At 61.9% G+C, this 13,924-nt stretch overlaps 1 protein-coding gene across 10 annotated transcripts in view; it reads right to left on the bottom strand.

The window, feature by feature from the left end:
* The window catches only part of RIMBP2 (RIMS binding protein 2), a 204,612-nt gene that overhangs the window by 8,359 nt on the left and 182,329 nt on the right, over positions 1-13,924 (bottom strand). For all 10 annotated transcript variants that reach the window (XM_089322867.1, XM_070065734.2, XM_089322868.1 and 7 more), the window contains 2 exons: positions 9,741-9,925; positions 6,657-6,825 (listed from right to left, as the gene is read on the bottom strand). In XM_089322867.1, the coding sequence (XP_089178993.1) occupies positions 6,657-6,825; positions 9,741-9,925 (354 nt within the window). The remainder of the gene's footprint in view (positions 1-6,656; positions 6,826-9,740; positions 9,926-13,924) is intronic.

Here is a 13,924-nt window from a genome sequence, read left to right as displayed (position 1 = left end):
CTACACAGTGCCGGAAGCCCTGGCTCAGGGGGACACACGGGTGAGCTGCTTGGTGACTGTCACTCTGGGAAGTCCCACGAGGACCATTTCAAAAAGTCTTAGGCCCCGGTAGGGCGACAGCCAAGTGATTCTCTGCCCGAGGATAGGCAGAGCCTGGGGGCTGCCGCTCAGAGAAGCCGGGAGGGCACAGAGACCCTCCCCACCCACCTCCAGGGCTCCCGCCACTCTCTTCTCCCGTCCTTCCACTGTGTCTCCGAGGCCACATACAGGTTCCCTGGCGCCGCCTGGCTCTGTCTCGGCCGCAGACGACATTATTGTTTTGTCCCAACAAACTGGGGTGCAGAAGGCACAGACATCCCCCCTCGGCGGGCACGGCAGGGAAGTGCAGGCCCAGGCTGCGAGGCCGGGGTGGCCAGAGCCCCCAGCACAGCTGTGCGGGGCTGGAGCATCGCTGCCCTTCTCCCAGAAACAGCCACGCTTGGCCCGCGTTCGGCTCTGGGGCTTCAAAGCCCAAACGCAAACCACGCAAACCACGCGCGAGTGTCCTCAGGGCAACGAGAGGGGGCTGGGTGGCTGGGGTGGCGCAGCAGGCGCCCAGGGCTGCCGGGTCCTGGTGATGAGCACCGGCCACACGGCCCTCAGGGAGAGACAGGCCCTCGGCCCTGCATGTCCACGGGTTCTGCATCCACAGATTCAACCACAAATCGAACCGAGCATGTGCAGACCCTTCTCTCCTCCTCATTCCCGACCAGTACGGCACAAGCGCTAACGGAGCCCTTACGGCTGTCAGGAGGTTTGCTGCAAATCCCATGCCATTTCCCACGAGGGGCCTGCGTGGCTGTGGGTTCTGGGGCCAACACCCCAGGCCCTGGGGTCGTGTTGCTCTCCTGGGGGTCGGCAGCCTGGTGTGTTGTTCCAAAGGCTGAAACGTGCTTCCGGCCCAGTTGATGGACTTGGAAATTCACGGTGTGGGTTTCGGAGGGGAGGGCGGCTTAGTGGCACACGTGCAGCATTTACAGCTCTGTCAGGACACACGTGGCTGCAGCCGCCTCGCCACCGAGACCACGGTGGGGCCGTCGCCCCCAGAGTGAACACCCGCAGACGGACTCAGCAGGACAGGCATCCGGAGCTGCCGCTGACATGGGTTCCCCTGAGGGCCGGCAGCTGGGCTCTGCGTGGCTGGGTGGGCTCCCGTGCAGCCCCGCCGTGGCTGGCCAGCTGGAAGGCACACGTGTGTGGTGTGCAGCCTTGGCGATGGTTGCTCAAGCCCCCACATGCGTTCCCATCCGTGCTCCCGTGTGGACGGAGGCTGCACCTCCCTGGGCAAGTGCCTGGGGCGGAGCTGCGGGCCAGCCGCGTGGCAGGCACCCACGCAACGCTGTAAGACGGGGCTGTGCGTTTCACACGTCGGGAGCTCACGCGTGTGCTTGCTGCCACGCGTGGGAGGCCAGGCCGGTCCCCACTGAGTGTTGACGTGGATCACTAAGGACGCTGCCATCTCCCCTCGCACTGTGTGCCCTCCGCCTGTCTTCGCTGGTGCGGGTCTCCTGGGATCCTCTCCCCGCGTTCTGTGGTGGCTTTCTGCCTGCTGGGGCCTGGAATTCCTGCGTGTTCTGCACACGAGTCGCTGCTCCGACGGGGTCCCCCAAGTGCGGCTTCGCTCTGCCTGCTTTCCAGTCCGCGACAGACCCCACCACCCACCGCTGGCTCCCCGGATGCCCTCAGCTGCCAGGGTGCTGCCAGGCTGAAGTCAGGAGCCCGGAATTCAACCCGGGTCTCCCACGTGGGCAGCAGAACCCACGTCCCTGAGCCGCCATCTGCTGCTCCCCCGGGTGTGCCTTAGCAGAAGGCTCGGTTACGTAGGAGTAGTGTGTGAGGAGGAGGAGGGGCTGGGCGAGGAGGAGGAGGAGGGGCTGGGCGAGGAGGAGGAGGGGCTGTGTGAGGAGGAGGGGCTGGGCGAGGAGGAGGAGGGGCTGTGTGAGGAGGAGGAGGGGCTGTGAGGAGGAGGAGGGGCTGTGTGAGGAGGAGGGGCTGTGTGAGGAGGAGGAGGGGCTGGGCGAGGAGGAGGAGGGGCTGTGTGAGGAGGAGGAGGGGCTGTGTGAGGAGGAGGGGCTGTGTGAGGAGGAGGAGGGGCTGCGTGAGGAGGAGGAGGGGCTGTGTGAGGAGGAGGAGGGGCTGGGCGAGGAGGAGGAGGAGGGGCTGTGTGAGGAGGAGGGGCTGGGCGAGGAGGAGGAGGGGCTGTGTGAGGAGGAGGAGGGGCTGTGTGAGGAGGAGGAGGGGCTGTGTGAGGAGGAGGGGCTGTGTGAGGAGGAGGAGGGGCTGTGAGGAGGAGGAGGGGCTGTGAGGAGGAGGAGGGGCTGTGTGAGGAGGAGGAGGGGCTGTGTGAGGAGGAGGAGGGGCTGTGTGAGGAGGAGGGGCTGTGTGAGGAGGAGGAGGGGCTGTGTGAGGAGGAGGAGGGGCTGTGTGAGGAGGAGGAGGGGCTGTGTGAGGAGGAGGGGCTGTGTGAGGAGGAGGAGGGGCTGTGTGAGGAGGAGGAGGGGCTGTGTGAGGAGGAGGGGCTGTGTGAGGAGGAGGGGCTGCGTGAGGAGGAGGAGGGGCTGCGTGAGGAGGAGGAGGGGCTGCGTGAGGAGGAGGAGGGGCTGCGTGAGGAGGAGGAGGGGCTGTGTGAGGAGGAGGAGGGGCTGCGTGAGGAGGAGGAGGGGCTGTGTGAGGAGGAGGAGGGGCTGTGTGAGGAGGAGGGGCTGTGTGAGGAGGAGGGGCTGTGTGAGGAGGAGGAGGGGCTGCGTGAGGAGGAGGAGGGGCTGCGTGAGGAGGAGGGGCTGTGTGAGGAGGAGGAGGGGCTGTGTGAGGAGGAGGGGCTGCGTGAGGAGGAGGAGGGGCTGCGTGAGGAGGAGGAGGGGCTGTGTGAGGAGGAGGGGCTGTGTGAGGAGGAGGAGGGGCTGTGAGGAGGAGGAGGAGGGGCTGTGTGAGGAGGAGGAGGGGCTGTGAGGAGGAGGAGGAGGGGCTGGGCGAGGAGAAGGAGGGGCTGCGTGAGGAGGAGGAGGGGCTGCGTGAGGAGGAGGAGGGGCTGTGTGAGGAGGAGGAGGGGCTGTGTGAGGAGGAGGGGCTGTGTGAGGAGGAGGAGGGGCTGTGTGAGGAGGAGGAGGGGCTGTGAGGAGGAGGAGGGGCTGTGTGAGGAGGAGGAGGGGCTGTGTGAGGAGGAGGAGGGGCTGTGTGAGGAGGAGGAGGGGCTGTGTGAGGAGGAGGAGGGGCTGCGTGAGGAGGAGGAGTAGCTGGGTTGGGTAGGAGTAGCTGGGTTGGGTAGGAGTAGCTGGACGAGGAGCAGGGGTGGGGCTAGATGGACACTGGTGGTCCCAGCCGCGTCTCCATGCGGCTCCCAGCCCTGGCTCCGCTGCCAGTGCCCCTCGCAGCACGGCAGGGCTCCACATTGAGTCTTGTCCTACACACGGTGCTGAGGGGCGTGGCCTAACTGTCAGTTTCTCCTCTGCGTTTTCTTAAGTTTTTCAGCCTTCGTTCTTATTTTAAGGTTGTGTGTGTGTGTGTTTTTACTTTTTCCCCCTCAGAAACCTTTTATTGAAGGAAAACCAACTTCATGCATTCCTCCTCCTCCCTCTCCTATTGCCATTATTTTTTACCAAGGTCAATTTTCAGTTAACTTCATACACATATGATTAGCTCTGTACTAAGAGTTCAACAAATCATATGAAAAGAAAGCTGTCCCTGCACAGTGAGACCAGGGCTGTTGGAGTGCCGATTCCTGCCTGCGGGTTTCCTCCGGGGTGCTCCCTTGGTCCTCACAGAGCAGGGAGGACGTGGTGTTCGCCCGCTGGGGGCTGGCTTATTCCACTAAATATGACTTTTCTAGTTTCATCCGTGTTGTTGTTGCAAACGACAGGATTTTAATATTTTTACTGCTGTGTGGTATTCCATGGTGTGCATATCCCATAATTTCTTTATCCAGTCTTGAGTCGATGGGCATTTGGGTTGATTCTACATCTCAGCGATTGTGACTTGAGCTGCAGTCACGTCAGGGTGCGGACGGCTCTTCCATGTGCTGATCTCATTTCCCTGGGGTAGATGCCCAGGGTGGGTGGCGGGGGCACCGGGCAGGTCTGCATTCAGGTTTCTCAGGACTCTCCACACTGTCTCCACAGCGGCGGCGCCAGTTTCCATTCCCACCAGCAGTGCATTAGGGTGCCCTTCTCCCCACGTTTGCTGTTTGCTGGCCTCCGGGTGAAAGCCAGTGTGGTTCTGATCCGCATGTCCCTGATGGCTGCTGATCCTGAGCATTTTTTCCCGTGTCTGTTGGCCACTTGGATTTCCGCTTTTGAAAAATGTGTAAGTCCTTGGCCCACCTCTTGACAGGCTGGTTTGTTTTGTTGTTGGAGTTTCTTGATCTCTTTATATATTCTGGTTATTAATCCTTCCTCAGTTGCATTGTCTGTGAATAATCTCTCCCACTCTGCTGGTTACGCTTCACTTTCCTGGTGTGTCTTTTGCAGTGCGGAAGATTCTCAGTTTGGCTTTGTCCAGTTTGGCTCTGATTCCCCCGGGGGGCCTTTTCCAAGAACGCGTTGCCTACACCAGTGTCTTGCAGTTTCCCCCAGTGTTCTCTAATAATTTGATGGCATCAGGTCATAGATTTAGATCGTTAATCCATGTTGAGTGGATTTTTGTGTGAGGTGTAGGCAGGGGTCTTGCTTCATACTCCTGCACGTGGGAACCCAGTTCTCCCAGCACCATCTGTTGAAGACTGTCCTTCCTCCAGGAATGGATTTTAGCTCCTTTGTCAAAGAGAAGTTGGCTGTGGATGTGTGGGTTGATTTCTGGTGTTTATTCTGTTCCACTGGTCTGTCCATCTGTTTCTGTACCAGTACCAGGCTGTCTTGATTATAACTGCCCTGTAGTATGTCCTGAAATCCAGTATTGTGATGCCTCCAGCTTGTTGTTGTTGTTGTTGTATAAGACTGTTTTAGCTATTTGGGGTCTCCTGTGTTTGCATATGAACTTCAGCCTCATGTTTTCTAGATCTGAGAAGAATGTCTTTGGTATTTTGACTGGTATCACATGGAATCTGTAAATTGCTTTTGATAGTATGGACATTTTGGGTTTTTAAAAAAAATTTTAAAGGACTTTTTTAAAAGATTTATTTATTTACTTGAAAGAGTTACAGAGAGGCAGAGGCACAGAGAAACAGAGAGAAGTCTTCATCCCCTGGTTCACTCTCCAGTTGGCCGCAAAGGCCGGAGCTGAGCTGATCCGAAGGCAGGCACCAGGAGCCTCTTCCGGGTCTCCCACGTGGGTGCAGGGGCTCAAGGACTTGGGTCATCTTCCACTGCTTTCCCAGGCCATAGCAGAGAGCCGGATGGGAAGTGGAGCAGCCGGGACCTGAACTGGTGCCCATATGGGATGCCAGTGCTGCAAGGCGGCATCTTTACCCGCTAAGCCATAGCGTCGGCTCAAGTTTGGACATTTTGAAGATATTGATTCTTCCAATCCATGAACATGGAAGACTTTTCCTTTTGTGTGTGTGTGTGTGTGTGTGTGTGTATCGTCTTCTGTTTCTTTCTTTTTATATATACATATGGATTTCTCACATTTTTTGAAGATTATTTATTTGAAAGAGTTACAAAGTTACAGAGGGGAAGGGGGAGGGAGAGAGAGGTCTTCCATCTGCTGGTTCACTCCCCACTTGGCCACAATGGCCATAGCTACGTAATCCGTAGCCAGGAGCTTCTTCTGGGTCTCCAACGCAGGTGCAGGGGCCCAAGGACGTGGGCATCTTCCACTGCCTTCCCAGGCCACAGCAGAGAGCTGGATGGGAAATGGAGCAGCCGGGACTGGAACCGGCATCCATATGGGGTGCCGGCACTGCAGGCAGTGGTTTTACCTGCTTCGCCGTAGCGCTGTTTCTTTCTTTACTGTTCTGTAATTCTGATCGTAGAGATCTTTGACATGCTTGGTTAAGTTGATTTGACTTTCCGTAGCCACCGTGAATGGGATGGATGTGAGTTCTCCCTCAGCAGTGGCACTGCCTGCGTACACAAAGCTGCGGGCTTGTGTCTTGATGTTCCACCCTGCCACCTTTCAGGCCCTTCTAGTTCTGCAGGCTCTTGGTGGAGTCCCCGGATGCCCTGTGTGTGGAACCTGTTGTCCGCAGGCAGGGCCAGGCTGGCTTCCTGCTCACGACGTGCGTCCCTTTGATTTCTTTGTCCTGCCGAGCGGCTCTAGCTAAAACTTCCAGGGCTGTGTTGGACAGCAGGGGTGAGCGTGGGCGTCCCTGTCTGCTTCTGGATCTCAGTGGGAACGCTGACCGGACCCCCAGTCAGTAGGGGTCCGGTGCCTCCCACTGCCCAGGGCAAGGGGTGCCTGCGCGTGGGAGTCCATGGGCCCCCACCCCCAGCCCGGGATGCAAAGCCGGGGACAGCGGCGCTTGTTTTCAGCCACAATGGACATTCCACGCGTGAGCCTGCGCCCCCCTCAGGTCACCTACAGACAGCTGTGTCTACGCCACACAGCACCGCGGCCGCCGGGGCTCAAGGAGCGGCTTTGCCCGAGAACAGCCGGCGTCTCGGTGCCCGTGGGCGGTGACGCAGGCTGGGACCCCGCGGTGCTGCTGCGGCGTGGAGCGGCCGGGCTGGGCGGCGCTGCCCTACCTGTTCTCTCGACAGGGGTGTTGAGAGGCAGGAAGCCTTGTCGCAGAAGCTGCTCCTTGGTCTCCTCGTCGTCCGCCTGGATCTCCGAGACCATGTTACACGGGATGAGGCCGAGCCGGGCGCAGGTCTCCCCGCGGTAGAAGCCGTCGGCGTCTTTATCACCATAAACCTAGAGCCGTGGGGAATCGGAGCCCTGGTCACAGCCGTGCTGGTCATGCTGGGCGGCTTAGATGTGCCCCGGACACCTGCCTGTGCCGCCCACATGTTTACTGCGTGTGCCTACTGTGTGTGTGTGCTGTGCATGTCCACGCTGTGTGTGCTGTGCGTGTGTGCTGTGTGTGCCTGCTGTGTGTGTCCATGCTGTGTGTGCCTGCTGTGCGTGTGCTGTGTGTGTCCATGCTGTGTGTGCCTGCTGTGTGTGTGTGCTGTGCGTGTGTGCTGTGTGTCCACGCTGTGTGTGTGCTGTGTGTGTCCACGCTGTGTGTGCTGTGCGTGTGTGCTGTGTGTCCACGTTGTGTGTGTGCTGTGTGTGCCTGCTGTGTGTGTGTGCTGTGCATGTCCACGCTGTGTGTGCTGTGTGTGTCCATGCTGTGTGTGCCTGCTGTGTGTGTCCATGCTGTGTGTGCCTGCTGTGTGTGCATGTGTGTGTGCCTGCATGTGCTGTGTGCTGTACATGCACATACTGTGTGTGCACATGTGCTGTGTGCTGCATGTATGTGTGCTGTGTGCATGTGCACTGTGCACGTGTGTGCTGTCCGCTGTGTGCACGTGTGTGTCTTATGTGCATGCCGTTTGTGTACATGTGTGTTGTGTGTACACTGTGTGGGTGTGCATGTGTGTGTGCTGTGTGCATGTGCACATATGTGCTGTCTGCTGTGTGCACGTGTGTATCTGCATGCCGTTTGTGTACATGTGTGTTGTGTGTACATGTGTGTGTGGGTGTGTGTGTGTGTGCCATAGGTATGTGTGTACATGTGTGTGCTGTGTGCACACATACTGCTGTGTGTGCTTGGACAACTTGCTGAGCCTCCCATCCAGTGCTGTGTGTCCGTCAGCGGACACTCGTGACAGGGACCTAACAAGCCCACTGTGTGCGGAGGGACCCTGGGCTGCACGTAGCGCAGTCCTCTGTGTGGGCACTGCTGTGTCCGGGGCCTCTGGGCCCCAGTCCGGCGCTGGCCGTCGGAGCCCGGCCGGCCGAGGCCCAGGCCCCTCCCCGCCGGAGCAGCCTTGGCCGCCTTCTCCTGCTTCAACCTCACAGGGCTCTGCCGTCCTGAGCAGAGGGCACGCGGGACACAGCGCCTGGGAGAGGGCCGGAGCCCAGGTCCAGCGCCCCCGCTCTAGCTGCACAGGGCTCCCCACTCCTCTCCTCTCCTTTCTCCGCTTCTTCCTCTCCTGCCTGCCCGCCCCTGGGGCCTGATGCCTGGAGAGTCCTGTAGCATTCAGAGCAGTGCTGTGGTCAGGGGCAGCTGTGCGCTCTGCGTCCCACAAGGTGGACAGTGAAGGTCTCGTCCCCTTGCCAGATGAGGCGGACACCTGTGAGTGACGTCCCAAGGGCAGAGGAGGGCCAACCACACTGCGCTGGCACCTGACTGCCTCTGGCCAACTGCCCTGGCGCTGCCCACTGCCTACTGTGGGTCATCGGAGGTCTCAGAGTCCCAGCCACCACCTGGCCCAGTGCCCACCCCAGCACTAACACCCTGGCTACCCCCAGCTTACAACCTGCCCCCTCAAAGCTCTGAGAGCCCCATCCGTCCCCACCCAGAGGACCTGCCCCCCCATCCCTGCCATCCCCACCCAGAGGACCTGCCTCCCCATCCCTGCCATCCCCACCAGGAGGACCTGCCCCCCCATTCCCGCCATCCCCACCCAGAGGACCTGCCTCCCCATCCCTCCCCATACCCCACCTGGAGGACCTGCCCCCCATCCCCACCGTCCGCACACAGAGGACCTGCCCCCCCATCCCCGCCGTCCCCACCTGGAGGACCTGCCCCCCCATCCCCGCCATCCCCACCCGGAGGACCTGCCCCCCCATCCCCACCGTCCCCACCCGGAGGACCTGCCCCCCCATCCCCACCGTCCCCACCCGGAGGACCTGCCCCCCCATCCCCACCGTCCCCACCCGGAGGACCTGCCCCCCCATCCCCGCCGTCCCCCACCTGGAGGACCTGCCCCCCCATCCCCGCTGTCCCCACCTGGAGGACCTGCCCCCCCATCCCCACCGTCCCCACCCGGAGGACCTGCCCCCCCATCCCCGCCGTCCCCCACCCGGAGGACCTGCCCCCCCATCCCTGCCGTCCCCCCCTGGAGGACATGCCCCCCCATCCCTGCCGTCCCCCCCTGGAGGACATGCCCCCCCATCCCTGCCGTCCCCACCCGGAGGACCTGCCCCCCCATCCCCACCCGGAGGACCTGCCCCCCCATCCCCGCCGTCCCCCACCTGGAGGACCTGCCCCCCCATCCCCACCATCCCCACCCGGAGGACCTGCCCCCCCATCCCCGCCGTCCCCCACCTGGAGGACCTGCCCCCCCATCCCCGCCGTCCCCACCCGGAGGACCTGCCCCCCCATCCCCGCCGTCCCCCACCCGGAGGACCTGCCCCCCCATCCCCACTGTCCCCCACCTGGAGGACCTGCCCCCCCATCCCTGCCATCCCCACCTGGAGGACCTGCCCCCCCATCCCTGCCATCCCCACCTGGAGGACCTGCCCCCCCATCCCTCCCCGTCCCTACCTGGAGGACCTGCCCCCCCCATCCCTGCCGTCCCCCCCTGGAGGACATGCCCCCCCATCCCTGCCATCCCCACCTGGAGGACCTGCCCCCCCATCCCCGCCGTCCCCACCTGCAGGACCTGCCCCCCATCCCCGCCGTCCCCACCTGCAGGACCTGCCCCCCCATCCCCACCGTCCCCACCTGGAGGACCTGCCCCCCATCCCCGCCGTCCCCACCTGGAGGACCTGCCCCCCCATCCCCCCCGTCCCCACCTGGAGGACCTGCCCCCCCATCCCTGCCCCCCCACCTGCAGGACCTGCCCCTCCTGCCCCTGCCCCCCCCACCAAGCCTGTCCCCCCCGCGCCATCCCCACCTTGATGACCTGCCCCTCTTTAAAGGGAAGCTCCTCCTCTGCGGCGTCTGGGTTCGGGGACATGGTGAGCGGGTCGTAGTCGAAAAGGGCCACAAAGATCCGTGCCGGGAGCTCCTCGGTGCCGGGGTCCGTCTCCGACTCATCGTAGAAGTCGGGGGAGAGGCGGTCCCGGGCCGCATACTCGTCTGGCCGTGTGGGAGTAAGGACAGGCGCAGTGAGTCCAGGGTTCACTTGGGAGCCGCACGCGCGTCTGAGATGTGCTGGCGCGTATGACCTGCACCCTCAGCTGAACGTGGTGGCAGAGGCCAGCTGCAGAAGCAGAGTGGTGCAGACCCCCGCAGCCAGGCGTGTGCGCCCTGGTGGTCCCGGGTGGGTCCCTCCCCAAGTCTCTCGGCTGCCTCGGCTCGCAAGGTGGTCTCTGTGGGTCTGCACTAAGGCGACTGACAACCCGGCCCCCCACCCCGGTGTCAGCCCAGGGAGAGGCTGTGGCTCAGTGTCGGGCTTTGCTAGGGAGAGCAGGCAGAGCAGGGTGCAGCGCACGCTCACGACCGCGGGGACCAGAGGCGCCGCCCACACTGCACGCACACCTGAGCGCCAGCCGAACTGCTCCCTGGCGCCAGCACTCGCACACCGAGTGCGTCCCCCACTGAGTCCGCCGACCCCCAGCTTCTGGGGGTGATGCGTTCTGAAATCTGGCGTGTGTGCGTGGAGGGCCAGGCACAGCACCAGAGACCAGGATATGTCCACACGTGTGCATGCGTGCGTGCAGACAGGGAGCCTGAGACCCGCGGAGACCCCCCCACCATGAAGCTGCTGTTGTCCCTGGGAGGGGAAGCAACGGAGACACCCAGGGCAGCCTCAGGAGAGCGGGAGCAGCCGCCCGCCCAGCTGTGTGGTAGGGATGGGACAGTGCTGGGGGACAGCCGTGGAATCTGCTTCCTGCACCAGCAAAAAATACAACTTCCGGCTTCAAACTGCCCAGTGCTGTGGCTGCAGGACGCTGGGGTTGGCACGCAGGGGCCCCCAAACACAGGGTACTGCCATCTGCTTGGAAGCCCAGCTCCACAGCCACTGTACTCCTGTCTACACTCGGGGCCTGGTCTTGTTGGGAGCCCTGGGGAGCCCTGATGGTTCTCTTGCTGCTCGGGCCCCAGGTGATGGCGACGGGGGGACAGCATGTCCACCTGCTGGCCTCTGGTGGAAGGAACTCGGCAGCAATGGACTAGGACCCAAGGGGGCAGCGCCAGCTGTGGAAAACCGTTCCTGGGGAACACTCCTGGCTGTGTCTGGGGGTGACTGTGGGGTGGAGGAGAGGGGTGTGGTCAGCGGTCAGCACCCGCTCCGTGTGCTAGGAGGGCGTGCCTCAGCCTCGCCTGGCGCTCAGGGACCCTGGTGTGCGGGCAGCGGCCCCTCGATCTCAGGTCCAAAGTCACACTGCCCGCAGCCCATGGCCAGTCTCCCACTGCAGGCTCCTTCCAGGGAGGCAGCCCTGCCCGGTTCTGGCCCCCCCCCCTCTGTTTTTGGAGAGGCCGGGGGTGGGGGGAGCTGAGCACCTACAGAGGAAGGGGGGGCACCTACAGAGGAAGGCCCACGAGTGAAGCCGTGGGGGCGATGGGAGCCATGTGCCCTCGACGTCTGCCGTGAGGGAGGAGCCGACTTCTCCAGGGACTGGGGGGGGGGGGGGGCGGCCCTCCCTCCAGCTCTGGCTGTGGCACTGCGTGGGGGCAGGTTCAGGGTCTCAGGGAGGAGGCAAGGGCTGTGAGAAGGAGCGCTGGCCCCTAAGGGGCTTGGCGGTGGGACGGATGCCCCCCACAACAGCCCAGGCCGCCTGCCTGCCCCAGGGCTGTCCGCTCATGTCTGCTGAGAAAGGGGAATCCTCCTTGCAGAGAACTGTAAACGGGCTCCCCTGTGCCGACGTATCTGCTGGTTTTTTTGTTTGTTTGTTTGTTTTTTGTTTGTTTTTTTTTTTTTTTTTTGACAGGCAGAGTGGACAGTGAGAGAGAGAGAGGTCTTCCTTTGCCGTTGGTTCACCCTCCAGTGGCCGCCGCGGTGGCGCGCTGCAGCCGGTGCACCACGCTGATCCGAAGCCAGGAGCCAGGTACTTATCCTGGTCTCCCATGGGGTGCAGGGCCCAAGCACTTGGGCCATCCTCCACTGCACTCCCTGGCCACAGCAGAGAGCTGGACTGGAAGAGGAGCAGCCGGGACAGAATCCGGCGCCCTGACCGGGACTAGAACCCAGTGTGCCGGTGCCGCAAGGCGGAGGATTAGCCTAGTGAGCCACGTTTTTAATCTCCTCTCTGGACGCAGCACATGCTTTGTACAGAGGTATTTCAGAAACTTCATGGAAAACATCAGGCCAGGCGCGTGGTCCAGCAGCTAAGACCCCGCACGCACGAGGGCTGGCTTCAGTTCACGGCTGCAGCCCCTGGAGCCCCTGCCCCCGGCTGGCCCGAGCGCAGCAGGGACGGCTCAGGCCTGGCCTGAGCTCCCGGTTCCCCGCCCGGGCACAGCCACTGCGGGCGATTTCAGGGTGAACTGGCAGGCTGGGGCTCGTTCTCAACCTGCCCGTCAAAGAACCACAGAAAACGTGGAATTCAACGATCAGTACGTAGGGGCCAGTGTTGCGGTGCAACGGGTCACGCCAAGGCCTGGACGCTGCGTTCCACGTCTGAGCGCCCATCTGGCCCAGCCGCTCTGCTCTGGTCCGGCTCCCCGCTAACGCAGCAGCGATGCCCGAGTACTCGGGCCCCTGCCCCCCACACAGGGCCTGGAGAGAAGTACAAGCTCCTGGGCCCAGCCCAGCCCTGGCTGCGGTGGCCATCTGGGGAGTGTCCCAGTGGACGGAAGCACTCTGTCACTCTGCCTTTAGTGGGGCTGGCACCGTGGCATAGCCGGTAAAGCCTCTGCCTTTGATGCCGGCATCCCATTTGGGCGCAGGTTCGAGTCCCGGCTGCTCCACTTCCCATCCAGCTCCCTGCTAGTGCTCCTGGGAAAGCAGTGGAGGATGGCCCAAGTGCTTGGGCCCCTGCACCCACGTGGGAGACCGGGAGGAAGCCCCTGGCTTCAGCCTGGCCCAGCTGCGGCCGTTGTGGGCGTTTGAGAAGTGACCCAGTGGATGGAAGAGCCTTCTCTCTGTCACTTATCAAATCAGTCCTACAGACCATGCACAGCCTTCCCATGATGCACGTTTTCCAGGAACTTGAAGATCCCCCGTATGCATGGGTCTAGAGTTTCTTCTGCATCAGAATCCACTTTTCTTCTAATTCCATTTTTCCGTGAACTGTCTGAGGCACCCCTCATAGCTCCCCACACTGTGAGCTCAGCAGCCAAATACCCAGGGCAGGGGGAGGCAGCGGAAGAGGTTTAGAGCCGACTGCCCTCGCTCTGATAGGTGAGTACCGGACAGATGCACCTGGGCGCCGCCAGGCGCTTGGAAGCCGCCCTGTGGGGGCCGTAAGCCGGGAGCTGTCAGCCACGCAGGGCACGACTTTTAAGCCGAAAGCCCGAGCACAGGAACAGCTCCGGTGCTGCTTAGATACAGGTGTCCAGACTGGATTTCCTCTGACGGAAAACCGATGCTTTTGGAAACAGATTCCTAAGACATGGATTGCTAATATTTTCACAAGAGAAGTAGAAGGAAGTGGTGAGCAGAGGAAAATGCTGTCTGAACGTGTATGGTCGCGCACTGACTCACGGCCGGGGTAAACGTGCTTCCTGGCTTTCTCTGGAAACAGGGTAAGGAGTGTGTGTGTGCGTGGGTGTGTGTGCGTGTGCATGTATGCGTGCGTGTCTGTGTGTGCGTGTCTGAGGTGCTGGGCTATGATTGCAGTTCTCGTGTGGTTTCTTGGTTTGCTACGTAAGGAGTCAATGCCATTGAATCTAGCATCATCTATCACTTAGTACACTTCTGGGCTCCATTAAGATTCCTTTTCTTGGCAAAGCCTTGGCAAGGGCTCGCTCTCCTCACTAACACTCAGACCCGCGTGTGGCCTCGCGCCATCTTCACCCCGAGAACCGTCCACCCAGCGCCTGCGCGGTCACCTTGGGGAGACTGGGAGCGGGCGTGGAGCTTCCTCCCCTCTACTCCCTGCCCCTCGCGATTTGCCGCGGCACGGTTTTCATTTTGGAAGAGAAGACCCATCACACGTCTGTCACAGTGGCAAGTGCTTGGCTCTCAGCAGC

This window comes from Oryctolagus cuniculus, chromosome 21 (assembly GCF_051225735.1).
Source record: "Oryctolagus cuniculus isolate XC-2025 breed Fujian yellow rabbit chromosome 21, ASM5122573v1, whole genome shotgun sequence".
Classification (NCBI taxonomy): Eukaryota; Metazoa; Chordata; class Mammalia; order Lagomorpha; family Leporidae; genus Oryctolagus; species Oryctolagus cuniculus.
Note: the sequence above shows the minus strand (reverse complement) of the source record. Positions and strands in the feature narration are given on the sequence as shown.